This window comes from Gallinula chloropus, assembly GCF_964237585.1.
Source record: "Gallinula chloropus genome assembly, chromosome: 3".
NCBI lineage: Eukaryota > Metazoa > Chordata > Aves > Gruiformes > Rallidae > Gallinula > Gallinula chloropus.
In genome coordinates, this window is record NC_140087.1 from 27,145,210 (window position 1) to 27,157,886 (window position 12,677).

Below are 12,677 nucleotides of genomic sequence, written 5' to 3' on the forward strand. Positions count from 1 at the left end.
AGTCATGTCCCTTCGTGCCACATCCCATTTTTACTCACTGAGTGTCCTGCCTTGCATTCCTGGCCAAAAGGAAAAACACATTCTGCTCACTCGGGTTTCCTCAGCTCTCGAACAATGGGACGCCACAGTGATGATACTGTTTGGGTTATTGATTGACTTTACAGAGTTGTTTTACCTTGTCTGTCTAGACCATCCAAAAATTGCCTTTAGGTTTTTGTGATTAAGTTTCCTATTGTAGAAGCAGCATGGAAATGCAGTGAGAATCATTCGTATCACCTGTTTTTCCCCTCTTGTTTTGTTTTTTTCAGCATACAACAGTTTTGCCCTTTGTATTAATCGAGATGAGAACAACACATCATCAGTATCCCAGCAGGAGCTGTGGACTGGCTGCAGTCTGCACCTTCGCTGTTGGCTATATTTTATGGTAAGGGCTGTAACACGCTGTGTTTTCATATTGTATTGGGGGTTTTGTACTGCTAAATTTGGGCACATATTTCATTATGGATATAATCGCTAACAGATTCACGCTGCATGCCTCGTTTGGTCCAAGACCTGGGCTTTGTCTGGTTTCCCCAGATGCTTATATTTTTAGAAAGTATATGCCAAACCTCACACAACAGGAATTTGTTGAACAATCCCATGTAAGCAGTGGTCTTTCCAAGGGTACATTTTTCAACCTTTTTTCAAGCTAAATGTTTTTCTTGGACCTTAGTTTTATTGCTTAGGGTTTTTGTTCTATCAAATAAAATTGAGAATAGGCAAATGATTTCCTGCATCAGTATTTAAGCGGCAACAGAAAAGACAGAACAGTGTCTTTTTTTCTGTAGTAGTTCATAAATTCTTTCTGTAAAATTGATTACAGAATAAGGCTGTAATCCAAACAGTCTGAAGCTTGTTTTAAAAAATGCAAATGTTTGTGAAAAATTAGAACAGAAACAAACTTTCTTACATGACATTAAACTAAGTCTTTGGGCAGTGTCTATTCAAGCACCTGACTTACAGGACAGAGTTAATTTACTTGGGTCATTCTAGCATTTTATTTTTCACTAAACTTTTACTTGCAATGCTCTTTTGATACCATATATCCTTTATCCTTTCCACAAACATTTCATTTGCTTCTCATATTCTTCTCACCTCACAACACCCTTCCCTCAGCTTAGAGGATGTTTCTCAAAACTGGGGATAATACTGCTTTTTTCTGCCAGTCAAGTGAGATCAAACTAATGAGAGAGGAACACAGACAGGGACGTTGGACAAAATGAGCTTTCAAGGTCCCTTACAAGCTCTAAGAGTCTGTGATTCTGTGTGATCCTGTGAAGGCAACACTGCCGCACTGTTCTAACTATGTAACTTGCCTCTTTGCTCCGGTGAAAGAGGGGGGTCCACACACACTCACTCATCATAAAATGCTAGTATTCCAGCTGAAGCAGGATGCTGTATCCCAGGACAAGAGTCACATTCTGCCACTTGCTTTTATAAGCATACAGACCCTTCTTTAAAAAGGAATGATACTGGTAATTGTACAGCATCATGCAAAGTGGCGCAGAAGGATTCCTTTGGGAGAAGGAAATGCTGGTTTTTAACCCGTGTATAATAATGCAGAACTGTGGTATTTCTCGACCTTTCTCTGAAGGATGCCTAGACACTGGTTGGCAGACTTACTGTACCTGTAACTCCTGTTTTCACAAAACCAGCTTGAGTAGGCACATGCAGTACTATTCAATCAGAACAGAAAATTGAAGCAATCCAGCTCTGCAAGTGAAATAAAAACAGAGGCACCAGCTGTTAGGTATCAGTGTGATACTCATATGGATCGATCCTGCCTACTACAGTGCATCTGCATCCTGCAAGTACAAGGCAAAAGGAGACTGTAGGATGAGTAAAGAGGGGAAGGAGACTCTGCATTAAGAAATGAACTACTAAGCAGACACCCAGCTATGGCCTGTGATCAGTTCCCTTTGCTGTTCTTTGAGTTTGCCTACACATACATTGTTTCCAAAATGGATAGGGATAGTCTTAAGTGACTTACCTTCTTCCAAGTTGTGATTTCTCTAAAGGTGGTCTGAGACAATTGCTTTTTCAGCATGATGGTCATCCTGCTAAATTGTACACTTAAAGCCCATTGCTCCTTCTCCTCTTACTGAAGAAGATCTTTGGGGAAAACTGGAGGCAGGCTCAGGCTACACTGTGCCATCATCTGCAAGTCCTGGATGTCTTCAGCACAGAAGTGTTATTGAAGCTTCTATCCAAGATTTGGTTGAGGCTGCAGGCCAGATCTTGGTTCTGTGATATCAGTAAAATGCTTCTGACATTCACATGTTGGGAAAATCTACCAGAGTGTATGAAGAATGAGGGTTTTTTTCATCCCCCTCAGTACTGTGGCTACCTTTCACAGCTGAGCTCAACTATCTTCCTGCTGCTAAGTGACCACATTGTAGTAGAGACCTTAATCGCTTAGAGGGTTTGGAGTTACTTCATTTGGATTTGCTGCCCTTGTTGGTGTACCTAGTAGACCCCTCAAGGCTGGTGCAATGCATTAAAATGAAGCTACATCTGCAAATAACCCAGTTACATGGAGCCTGGTTGAACTCCCTTCCTTTGTGCCTTTGGTTGGCCATGGGTCCCCTGCTGGGGCTTAGGTCTTGGTTTGTGTTTTTTTTACTTAGAAGTTCATGCCACTGAGGAATTGTTCAATCTCCCTTTCTCATGTGTCCCTCAGCAGAAATGTTTTCATTGCAACTCTCTCAGTTTGAAGTGGAGGCAGTTGGTAATCAGATGTTTTCTGTTTTGCCATTGAATCTTAAACAGTCTCCCCACCACAGCTGAAACCTTCTTACCACCATGTGTCACGTCAGAGTGAGTGGTGAGGTGCTGGAACAGGCTGCCCAGAGAGATGATGGGTGCCCCATCCCTGGAGGTGTTCAAGGCCAGGTTGGATGGGGCCCTGGGCAGCCTTGTCTAGATCCATGCCTGGAGGTTGGTGGCTCTGCCTGTGGCAGGGGGGTTGGAACTCTGTGATCCTTGGGGTCCCTTCCAACCCAGACCAGTCTATGATTCTGTGTTACCCTTTGTGCTGTAAGGCAGCATACAGGAGGATATAGTTTAGGTCCAATGTTAATGAGGTTTTTCTCAGTTCCAGGTTGAGGAGAGCTTCTGTTTCATTTCATACGTGACCAAATTGTTCACGTACGAAAGAGATTGTAGACTAGCAAGCTTTTCTTATATATACATTTGATAAATGAGAAAACAAGGCAAACAATTCTGAATAGAATCACTGAAGTTGGAAGAACATAGCTAAATAACTTTCTATCCCCTGAGCATTATTCAGACGTTATCTGAGAATCATCCTTTCTTGAAGAGTAAAGACTTTTCCTATTTTTCTTTCTTTTTTTTTTTTTTTTTGCATTCTCTCCTTTCAGTCAGAGAGCATTTGAGTAGGCACATGTAGCTCATGCAGGCACTGTGAGGGGGAGCTCTCCTTTGCTCTCAAGGAACTGTGCCCAGGCAGAGCATTCACAGATTTGCATTGCCTGTTGCAGACCATACATGGACTTTCAGGATCTAGGCCATGGGATAAGATGGGAAAGGCCGATTGGCTTTATTTAGCATGGCTTGAAAAGGTCACAATTTGTATTGAATTGTTAAATCTAGACAAGAGCTTGCCAGTACTACCAGAAAATACTGCCAATGGGTGTATGGAGTTGGTTGTCAAGGAACAGAAAAGAGCCAGAAATATGTTGCTCCTTGTAATAAGAATGACCTCATGGTAACTAATATCAGAGCCTAATATGTCCCTAAAATAAACTGAGACAAATACGTTTATTTAAAATGGTTTTCTTGTTCCCTCTGCTTTTGAGCACATGAGGATGCCAAAAAATCAGACCCTAAGAACCTAACTCCACTGCTCTAGTCCTGCTGGGCTATGTGTTTGGGAGCAAAAGACTTGATCCTTGATTGTCTCTCTTGTTGCGCTCTCTAAACCAAGCCGAACTGCCTCCCCATGTGCCAAGCTTGGACTTGATTCATTCTTTCATTCTTTTGATAAATCTATTTGAAGATCTCAGGTACCTTTAAACTTTAATTTGAAAATAAAGTTTCTCTTGAAGTGATCTTAGGAGAGCTGCAGCAGAGCATTTCAATGGGTTAATTTGCTGAATTCTTGGACAGATTTAAGAAAGGAATGTACAATGGGGCTTTGGAATGAATTTGAGATCGATGCTGTCAGCCTTGCTGTAGCATTTCCACTGGAGGTTCTCCATAGAAGGAGAGGAAGATCAGAAAGAACAAGTGTTGGCAAAGGGTGTGGACTGCTAGGATAAACCTTGACATTCAGAAGAGAGGGGTGGAGAGTTAGAGGGTGGAGCTTGGTGGGAATTGACAGACACATCGGTAAAGAAGGGCAGGATTGAGAAGCTTGAAGGATTTCTGAGGTTACTGGTGCCAGTGGAGCAGGAGGGAACACAGCGTGGCTGTGCTAGGCTGTGCTGAGGGTCTGTATGTAGGGAGGGGGACACAAATGCTTTTGGAAGTGACCGCCTAGGACAGAAGTTCAGTTGAGATCAGAGGAATCAGTCGTTGGGGAAAACCAAGTGCAAAGTCCTTGAGGCAAGGAAAACGGATGCCCTAGAACCATGGGCTTAAAGAGAAATGGGTAAGGAAATGTGCAGCTCTCGGGTCAGCAGCTTGAAGGCTGAAATCATGCAAGTAAGTGGGAAAAGCTGGGAGGTGGAGAGAGAGACAGGCTTTGAAATCAAAGTGGAAGGCTGATGGAGAGGTGGGTGATAGATGAGACAATGCAGAGGAGGAGAAAAGAGTTGGAGCCAGAGCTACTCAGAACAGGAAAGAGTAGGAAGTAGAAGCAGCAGAAATAGGCCAGAAGAAGATTAGCGTCCCCTGTACCTGACCCAGAAGGAGGGTGGGAGAGCTGAAGTGCTGTCGGTGAGAGAAGGCTGCATGGATCCTCAGCCTGTTAGGTCTGACATAGCCATTATGGACTGTTACATTCTGGCTCCCCTCCACCTCCACATCCTCAAACGTTTCAGTCAAAGCAACAGCACGATCACAGATGACATGCATGGATAATACATTCTCTCTTGTACAGCTCCTTAAAATACAGCTCAAGAAGGCATAGCAACCAATGCTATATTTAAAATGAAATATTATTTATCAAAATAGATTACTTCCAAAGATGACAACATCTTGCAGCAGATCTATGGAGTTCCTGTCATTCTGGATACCTGTACATAAATACAAATTTCTGCTAAGCTTTGTTCATCCCAGGGGATGCCAGCACCATGTCACGGTGGCTATGTTTTGCATGTGATGTCAATTGCAGATGCAGTTTTCCAGGACTTGCCATGTTCTGGCTGCATAAGCCACTCCATACCAGTAGCACAGTCCTATGACCCACATAATGTTCAGCGTCACTCAGATAGTGGAGAGGAATCCACCATAAGAAACCAGAACGTTCAAGAGGGGACGGTTGTCATTATTTCCACACTGATGACTGTTAATTGAGCTTATTTATTTAACATTTCTGACCAGTGTATGTTCTTAATGTACATGACTTATATCTGGGCGGCTGGCGTCATAAGGAGCCCAGCATCCTAATGTGGCTGAGAACTTATCAGTATGGATTACATACAAAACAAGCTGCCTTATGCTTTGGATGGGGGGAAAAAAAGAAGAAAAATCATAAGGATTTATGAAAATGTGCCTCACATCACTTCAGTCACTGTTAGAAACCAAAAGTAGAACAGATTTAGGAGGGTCATTGTGCTCCTGCTTCTGAAAGCACAGGGTTGGTCCCTACTCTATAACCACAAATGATTTGTTCATTCAAGTTTTGAATGACTCAGCTGCTGTAAGCCTGTCACCTCCTTTGGGAGACATTCCACAGTTTAATAGTTTTGGGACAGTTCTCACTTTCTGTGGAAAAGGAAGAGTGCTGCTAGGAAAGTTGGTGAAATAAGAGTGTAGAAAATGCCCGTGTTCTGTTGTTTGGTAAAGAGTAGCCACAACAGGAGCTGGCTTAGGATTTGTTTGAGACCAAAGATTCAGCCTTCCTTTCTGCCTTTTGCTGGAAACAGAATGGCACAGAAGATGTGGGAAAGGATTTGCTGCTGCAAGATGTAACCAGAAAGGAACTGCCATAGTGGATCAGAGTAGTCATGTACCAGGCTCTAGCTTTAGCTAATGCCAGGAGAAGATTTATCAAGCTGTTTTGGAATAACCAGCCTGTAAGGGCTTGGATCCTTCAGTCTTGATGATTTGTATACCTTACATTATTGGAATTTAAGCATAACTGTACGCATTCATATTGCTTGTACAGTCTCCTGACTTCAGAAGCTTGCTCAAGTTGAATGAGATGGCCTAGAGAAAAGGAGTTGATTAAGTAGACTTCCAAACTTGTATACTTCAGAACTTTTTTTACTATCTTGATGTATCACTGAAAGACAGAGTAGAGCTCTCCAGAGGTTAATTAGGTATCATGCAGAAAGATACATCCTTTATCAGATTTGAATGTCTTGTCTCTTGAGTTCTGTTCAAGTGCTTCTTCTGTTACAAGGAAGAGCATTGGGAACTCCTCAGCCATTTTATTCCGCCACCTCTCATTCACTGCTCGTCAAAAGTTACACAGCCCCTCATCTAGTAGTTCCTGTTTCCAGAACATGTAGTGCTGATTGTTGTTTGGCTGCAGACTTCCCTAAAGGACTCAGCTCGGGCAGGAAATGGGTGGAGACTCTCAAAGTTCAGACCACAAAGTGCTGCCAAGCTACAATGCCTGCAGAAGTGTATTCAGACTCCTGTAGCTGAGAGCAGTCATCGTGAAGGAGCAGCCACTTTCTGCACCCAATGCCGAACCTTTCGGGTGTTGCGGTTATCTACCATTACATCACCCCTTGAGCTTGCTTGTACCAAGACTACACTTCACACTTGCCATTGTAAGCACACTTTGAGCTGCATTGCTCAAAGCAGCAGGTAGAGCACACATAAACTGCAAGGTTCCCACAGTTTTTCGTAGTTACTTTTCCTCATTAACAGAAGATCTGTAGCCAGAGCATAAATGTACATGTATCTTCTCTGTATCATTTTCGTTTCCTCCTGATTTCTTTGATAGGAGAGATGAATAACATATACTGTATACTAGAAGTGACAAACAGACACAAAGTCAAATTTTGACAGATTTTTTGTTAAAAAGAAGCAATATTGTGTGTTTTCAAATAGCTTTTTCGTATTTCTACACCAGCTGGTTGAAAATTTCTGAAAATCACCACCTTTTTTTAACAGACATTTTAATTTGAATACAATGTGTGAATATTTCCATTCCTTCTTTTTTTTACCAATTCTAACAAATGGCTAAATGAGCTCAGTGACCTGTAACACATTCATCTTTGAAAACACATGCTTATGTCTGCATGGGCTGCCATGGAACCAAAACACAGGGAGGTTCAAGTTAATTTTATCTTCTCAAAAGTAGCCCATCCATTTTTGTTTAAACATTTTCTCCTCAGACTATTTTTATCTAAACGAGCCTTTCTTTTTTATTCCCTACCTGTTCAATAACAGGGTCTTAACTTGGATCTAGATTTGCACTCCTAAGTAAATCTTAATGCATGCTCCCCTGTGCTTATCTTAATAATGAGGTTGGACAGGAATAATGACTACTAGAATTGCAACATCGAAGGCATTCATTAACATTAGTAATCAGCAATCTTGTGTGGAAGCTTTATGCCTACGGTTGATCAGCCCTTTATTGTGTGGCATCGAGATAGCTTGTATTCAGGCAGGAACGAACCCCCTAAGAAAGGCCATCAGGTGAGGTTTCCATGGCAGCAGTCATCCCTTTTCTGCTCCCATTTGTGGCATAGACAATGCAGGGACAGTCCGTGTGTCAGTGCTCAGTGGAGAGAAGGCTGATGTTACTCCATCCCATTGTAGCACGCGGCACGGTGCAGCTGGCTGTAAGGAAGCTCAGGTGGGGCTGTGACCACTGCCTCCCGCGGGGTACTCGGTACCTCCTGTGACCAGAGCCTGAGTTCCTGCGGCGTGGCTGCACCAGGGACCAGTGTGCTGCGCTGGGCACACAAGCCGTGTCGCCACAGGATGAATGGGCTCCCATGCTGTGCAGCAGTGAGCAGAGTGCGTGAGCTGTACTCACAGTCTCAACTAACCAGAGATTGTGGACATTCGGGAGTTCATCAGTGAGTCATTGGTTGGATTTAGAAGATACTTCCTCTTTCCAGCATGAATGCATTCTATCGAATGCCACTTCTACTTGGTTCAAGAAGCTGTCTATGTAAGTGCAGTTGAGAAGGTCCCTTGAAAAGTCCCTCTGTAAAGGTGCTTTGTAATGCTGGGCATGTTCATCACACAAGAGCAAATAAGTGAAAAAGAAGCACTGGTGTTTTCTTCAAGCTCTTTCCTTGGAGCTTGTTGTTCGCAGAATCATAAACTGAAGGCAAACAGAACTGAAAAATGTTAGGCAATAATTGACACTCCCTGCTCAGCCAACCCGGGAGCAGAGGACATCTCATTACCTTCTGCCCAACTGTCCCAACTTTTTCTTAGATCAAGAGGAACATGGTGTCCCCTGTTACCATGGGTTACACAAGAACCCTTTATTTATTTTCACATATACCTTTATGTTGTCAGGTTCAGTCTGGCATGGAAGAATGTTGTGGAAAATAACTAAAGTGCAGAGATTGTTTTCTATGTGAACTCATTTGGAGAAAGGGGATTTAATCTGCATTTAGATTGTGTAGATTAATTTACTGACACATGTAAATTCCTATGTGAAGTGTCCAACTGTTAAGGGTTTGGCTGTAATAAAAGCTTTTCTAAGGATGAGGGAAGCTGTGACAACCATGTACATTTCCAGGACGATGGAGAATTTGTTAAACAGGGATTCTGTAGTCTCTGTGACAGGCATTGATGGTAACAGGTTTGAGTGGACTTCTGTGCCTCTGCCCTTCAGGAGCCTATGGCTGTTGATCTAGTAATCAAAATTTTTCCTTAAACAAATAGAAGTATCAACAAGTGAAGTAAATCATGTGGATGTGGAAATCCCCATCAATAATAGTCTGTGCAGCTGCTGAGTCTTCTCTAGCCGTGCTTCACTGTGAGCTTCTCTCTCAAATTGCCGGGTGAGAAAGGAAGAGGTTTACATTCCTGAAGAAAGCCCAGCCACCGACGGGCCCCAGCCTGTCTCCACTGAGCACTTTTCCCAGTTAGCCTCCGTGATGTTTGCTTAGTTATTTGGCAGCAGTTGCCTTTCTCAGCTTCCACCTACGGGAATGTGTGGGCTCCCTCTGCTCCCTCTGACTTCACCGCTCACCACATCAGGTCTGTCCCTTCAGAAGGAAACAGGTGTCCACTGCAGTCACACACGGTGAAAACATGTACCCAGAGTACTGCTTCAGGCTGTGCGGCAGTGAAGCTGACACCCTGCCCCTGCGTCAGCGTACCCACAGTCCCCACTGCAGCTGAGTGCCACAAATCTCTGTGTCACCAGCAAACCACCGTCATTCCTTTTCCTTCACTGTATATTGAGTGTGGATCTGGGCAGGAATGTTTATCCTACCTAGAGAAAAATTGCTAGAGTTCAAATGATACCAGGTGACTGAAAGAAAAGGAGGAGCAAACTAAAACACAGGTGCTGAAGATCCTATTATCTCAAAGAGAAGCTGAACCATGTTTCTGGCAAGCACAAAAAGTGTCCCTCATGCCAGATACAGCGAGGAGAAGCAGCAGAACCACACAAACATGTACCAAATGAAAGAAGGACGCTGCAGAAAGAAGAGAGTTGGGCTGCGTAGGAGAGAGCCTGGAGAGCCCTGAATGCTCTTTGGATAAAGAACCTGCTTGGAACAGAGGGTGCTGCAGTTTCCATGCTGCTGCACAGAAGGGGTGTGAATCCCTAATAAATACAAAGGCAGTGAAGACATACCTGCCTGCATCAGAACATGAAAAATTGGCTGACTGCTCACATTCAGTTTAAAACAAAGCAGTAAGAATGTGGGAAATCAGTCACATTTCATCATTTGCCATGTCTGTTCGGGGCGGATGTCATCCAGGTGCTCCAGTTCAGTTGTAACTTGCAGTCCTTTGGCATAATTGCTCTTCAGGTTACAGTAGCTAAGCCCATAGCCCGAGCTACTTTTGAAAAATGGGGCTGTAAGAGTCAGTACTTGTCATCTTTCTTTTCTTTCAGGGTGTGCTGGATTCACCACGTTACAGGAGTGTGGGTGTACCCGCTTCTTGAGCACCTCAGCCCAGGTGTCAAAATAATATTTTTTGCAGCTGTTACCGTAATAATTAATGTATTCTACTTGGTGGGAGAGGTCCTGAACAACTACATCTGGGATACCCAAAAATGTGAGTATTGTTTTAGGAACATTCATTGATACATATACACTGTCAGGACTCGACTATGCTCCCCTGAAAGTCAAGAAGGTTTTAAACTGGCTAAAACAGAGACTAATGGCAGAAGTTCCACTGAAATGTCTTGCTTGCTTGCTCTTAAAAGCAGTCAGATGCACGGATGAGCTATGAATATGTATTCTTTTTTATAACTTCCAATACTAATTTAAGACCTGTTGGCAATTACCTGAGAGATTTACAACCCACTTGGTTTACAACCCACTTATTAGCTGATGAACCCATTAAATGCAGCTAGAATAAAGTATCATTCTGTGGGCATGCTGCTAACAGTAAGCTTAGAATTAGAAATAAAAATGTATTCCTTTAGCATTTTCAGGTATAAGGTGTTTTCTGCTTATCAGTTTACTCAAGGACAATTATGTCTGTAAAATAATGGGTATAAAAGATCACCTTAGTGCAGGGTGCACGTAACTATGCAGACTCTACATCACCTGCACTGCCTAAGCTACCCATTGCTGAGCAGAGGAAAAGAGAAAATCAGACAAACACGAGATTAAAAGTCTAACCTACGAAAGATGTTTTTCATTATTTGTCAAATTGCCAGAAGTAAGCAAACAGCATTCCTAATCACTGCAGCGGGAGACACAACTGGAGTGAAATTCATGCTCCATGGGAATTCTCTCACTGTGTTTGTGGAGTTCGTAACATGTTGGGACCATACAAGCAGCCTGCATCCCCTTTTGGGACACTTGGTGTGCACTGGTTAATGCACCGTAAATTCATGTGGTGGTTTACTGCGCATGCAAATCTCTTTTAGCAAACCCTCCAGTACTAGGCAGAACCTAATACTGGAAGCTCAAAGCAGTTTTACTTGATGTTTCCTCATATGAGGAAAACCACTCAGGTATAAAGTGTTTTATTGTTTTCACTCTAGAGCCAGCAATCATTGGTCACAATGTTCAAGTCTGGTTTTCAGTCCTCAGTTTGATGTCACATTCATATCTATTTAACTTATTTAAGTCAGCTCAGGAAAGAAGTTTCTAAAAAAGGCAGCCACAAGGAATAATTTCACTTGACCTAAGTCCTGTATGAAGAAGAAAAATAATGTGGTGAAAAGTCACGTGTTCTTATCAAATCCACAAATTAGTAGATGGTGGAAAACCTCCCTCACTATTCCACAGTATGTGTAACAAAATCCCTGGTTCTTGTGGCCTTCCACCCTAATGTCAATCGTGTCATTCTTCCAACCTCTTCCAAGGTTCACCATGGCCTTATTACCTTCTACACCATTTCTTTGATTTGGTTAAAGGATATCAATCCAGAGTTCTTTGTGGGTCAGGTACTTGCCAAGCAGAAGACACTGTGAGTCACCTGCTGCTATGCTGTGCGCGAAACACTTTGCATAAACCTAACCTGAAGCGTCTGGCAGGCACACCACAAACAGCAGAGATGTAAAATAACACCAGCCTGTCACCATGCAAGACTTGGGAACATTGTATTTGAAAACTGGACATTTAAAAGGAGCTTTTGGGCGGTAAGCTTGCAAAGCAGTCTGCCATGAGAAGGTCTCTGGGGTGAGAGGGGGTTGTTTCGAGTTTGAAGGGGTTTTTTCCTTTTCCTCTGGAGATGCATTAAATAAAACCTCACTACTGACAAAATGATTTGTAGTTAGTTTTTCCAAGTTAAACCACAAGCATGGTAGGCAAGGAAAAATTTGCCCTTTGTACAAGCCAGTGTCTGTCCACAGTTTGGAGGGTATCTGCATTCCTGCCAAACTGCAGTAGAGTGTTTCAGAAGAAAGGAAAGAGGCTTTTTTTAAAAAGGCAAATAAAACAGTTCATTTAAAACTATTGGAAAAGTTCCTTCCAGCAGAAAGCAGAAGACTCAAGGTTGGCTCTGGAGCAGCCTTGTAAACTGTAATCTTTTGGACCTGGCCTCCTGGTTTTGGTTGTTAAACCTTCAGCTGTGGCTCTTCCATTACACTGGTTTGCCAGCAACACCCGGGGCCCTTGTACGTGGGCTGCTGGCAGTGCACAGACCCACTTGTTTTCATGTTGCTGCTTTCAGCAAGGCAGCTCCACAGTTGTGCTTTCTAACTGCACATGGGTCTTACTTAATGTCTGTGTCGGTGACACCGATGGAAGGGTGAAGTGCACCCTCAGCAGGTTTGCCAATGACACCAGGCTCCGTGGTGCAGTCGACATGCTGGAGGGAAGGGATGCCATCCAGAGGGACCTTGGCATGGAGCTGTTGGAGCTCCAGAGGAGGGCCACAAAGAGTATCAGAGCACCTCT

The 12,677-nt window shown here is 43.2% G+C and overlaps 1 protein-coding gene across 2 annotated transcripts in view; it reads left to right on the forward strand.

Annotated features, from left to right (window-relative positions):
• The window catches only part of AIG1 (androgen induced 1), a 122,842-nt gene that overhangs the window by 108,127 nt on the left and 2,038 nt on the right, over nt 1-12,677 (forward strand). The window contains exons 4-6 of one of the 2 annotated variants that reach the window (XR_014617207.1): nt 309-424; nt 10,214-10,377; nt 11,723-11,917. Coding sequence is in view for 1 of the 2 variants with exons in the window: in XM_084262265.1 (XP_084118391.1) it covers nt 309-424; nt 10,214-10,377 (280 nt within the window). In the remaining variant the exon portion in view is untranslated. The remainder of the gene's footprint in view (nt 1-308; nt 425-10,213; nt 10,378-11,722; nt 11,918-12,677) is intronic. The other variant, XM_084262265.1, reaches the window with a different exon arrangement.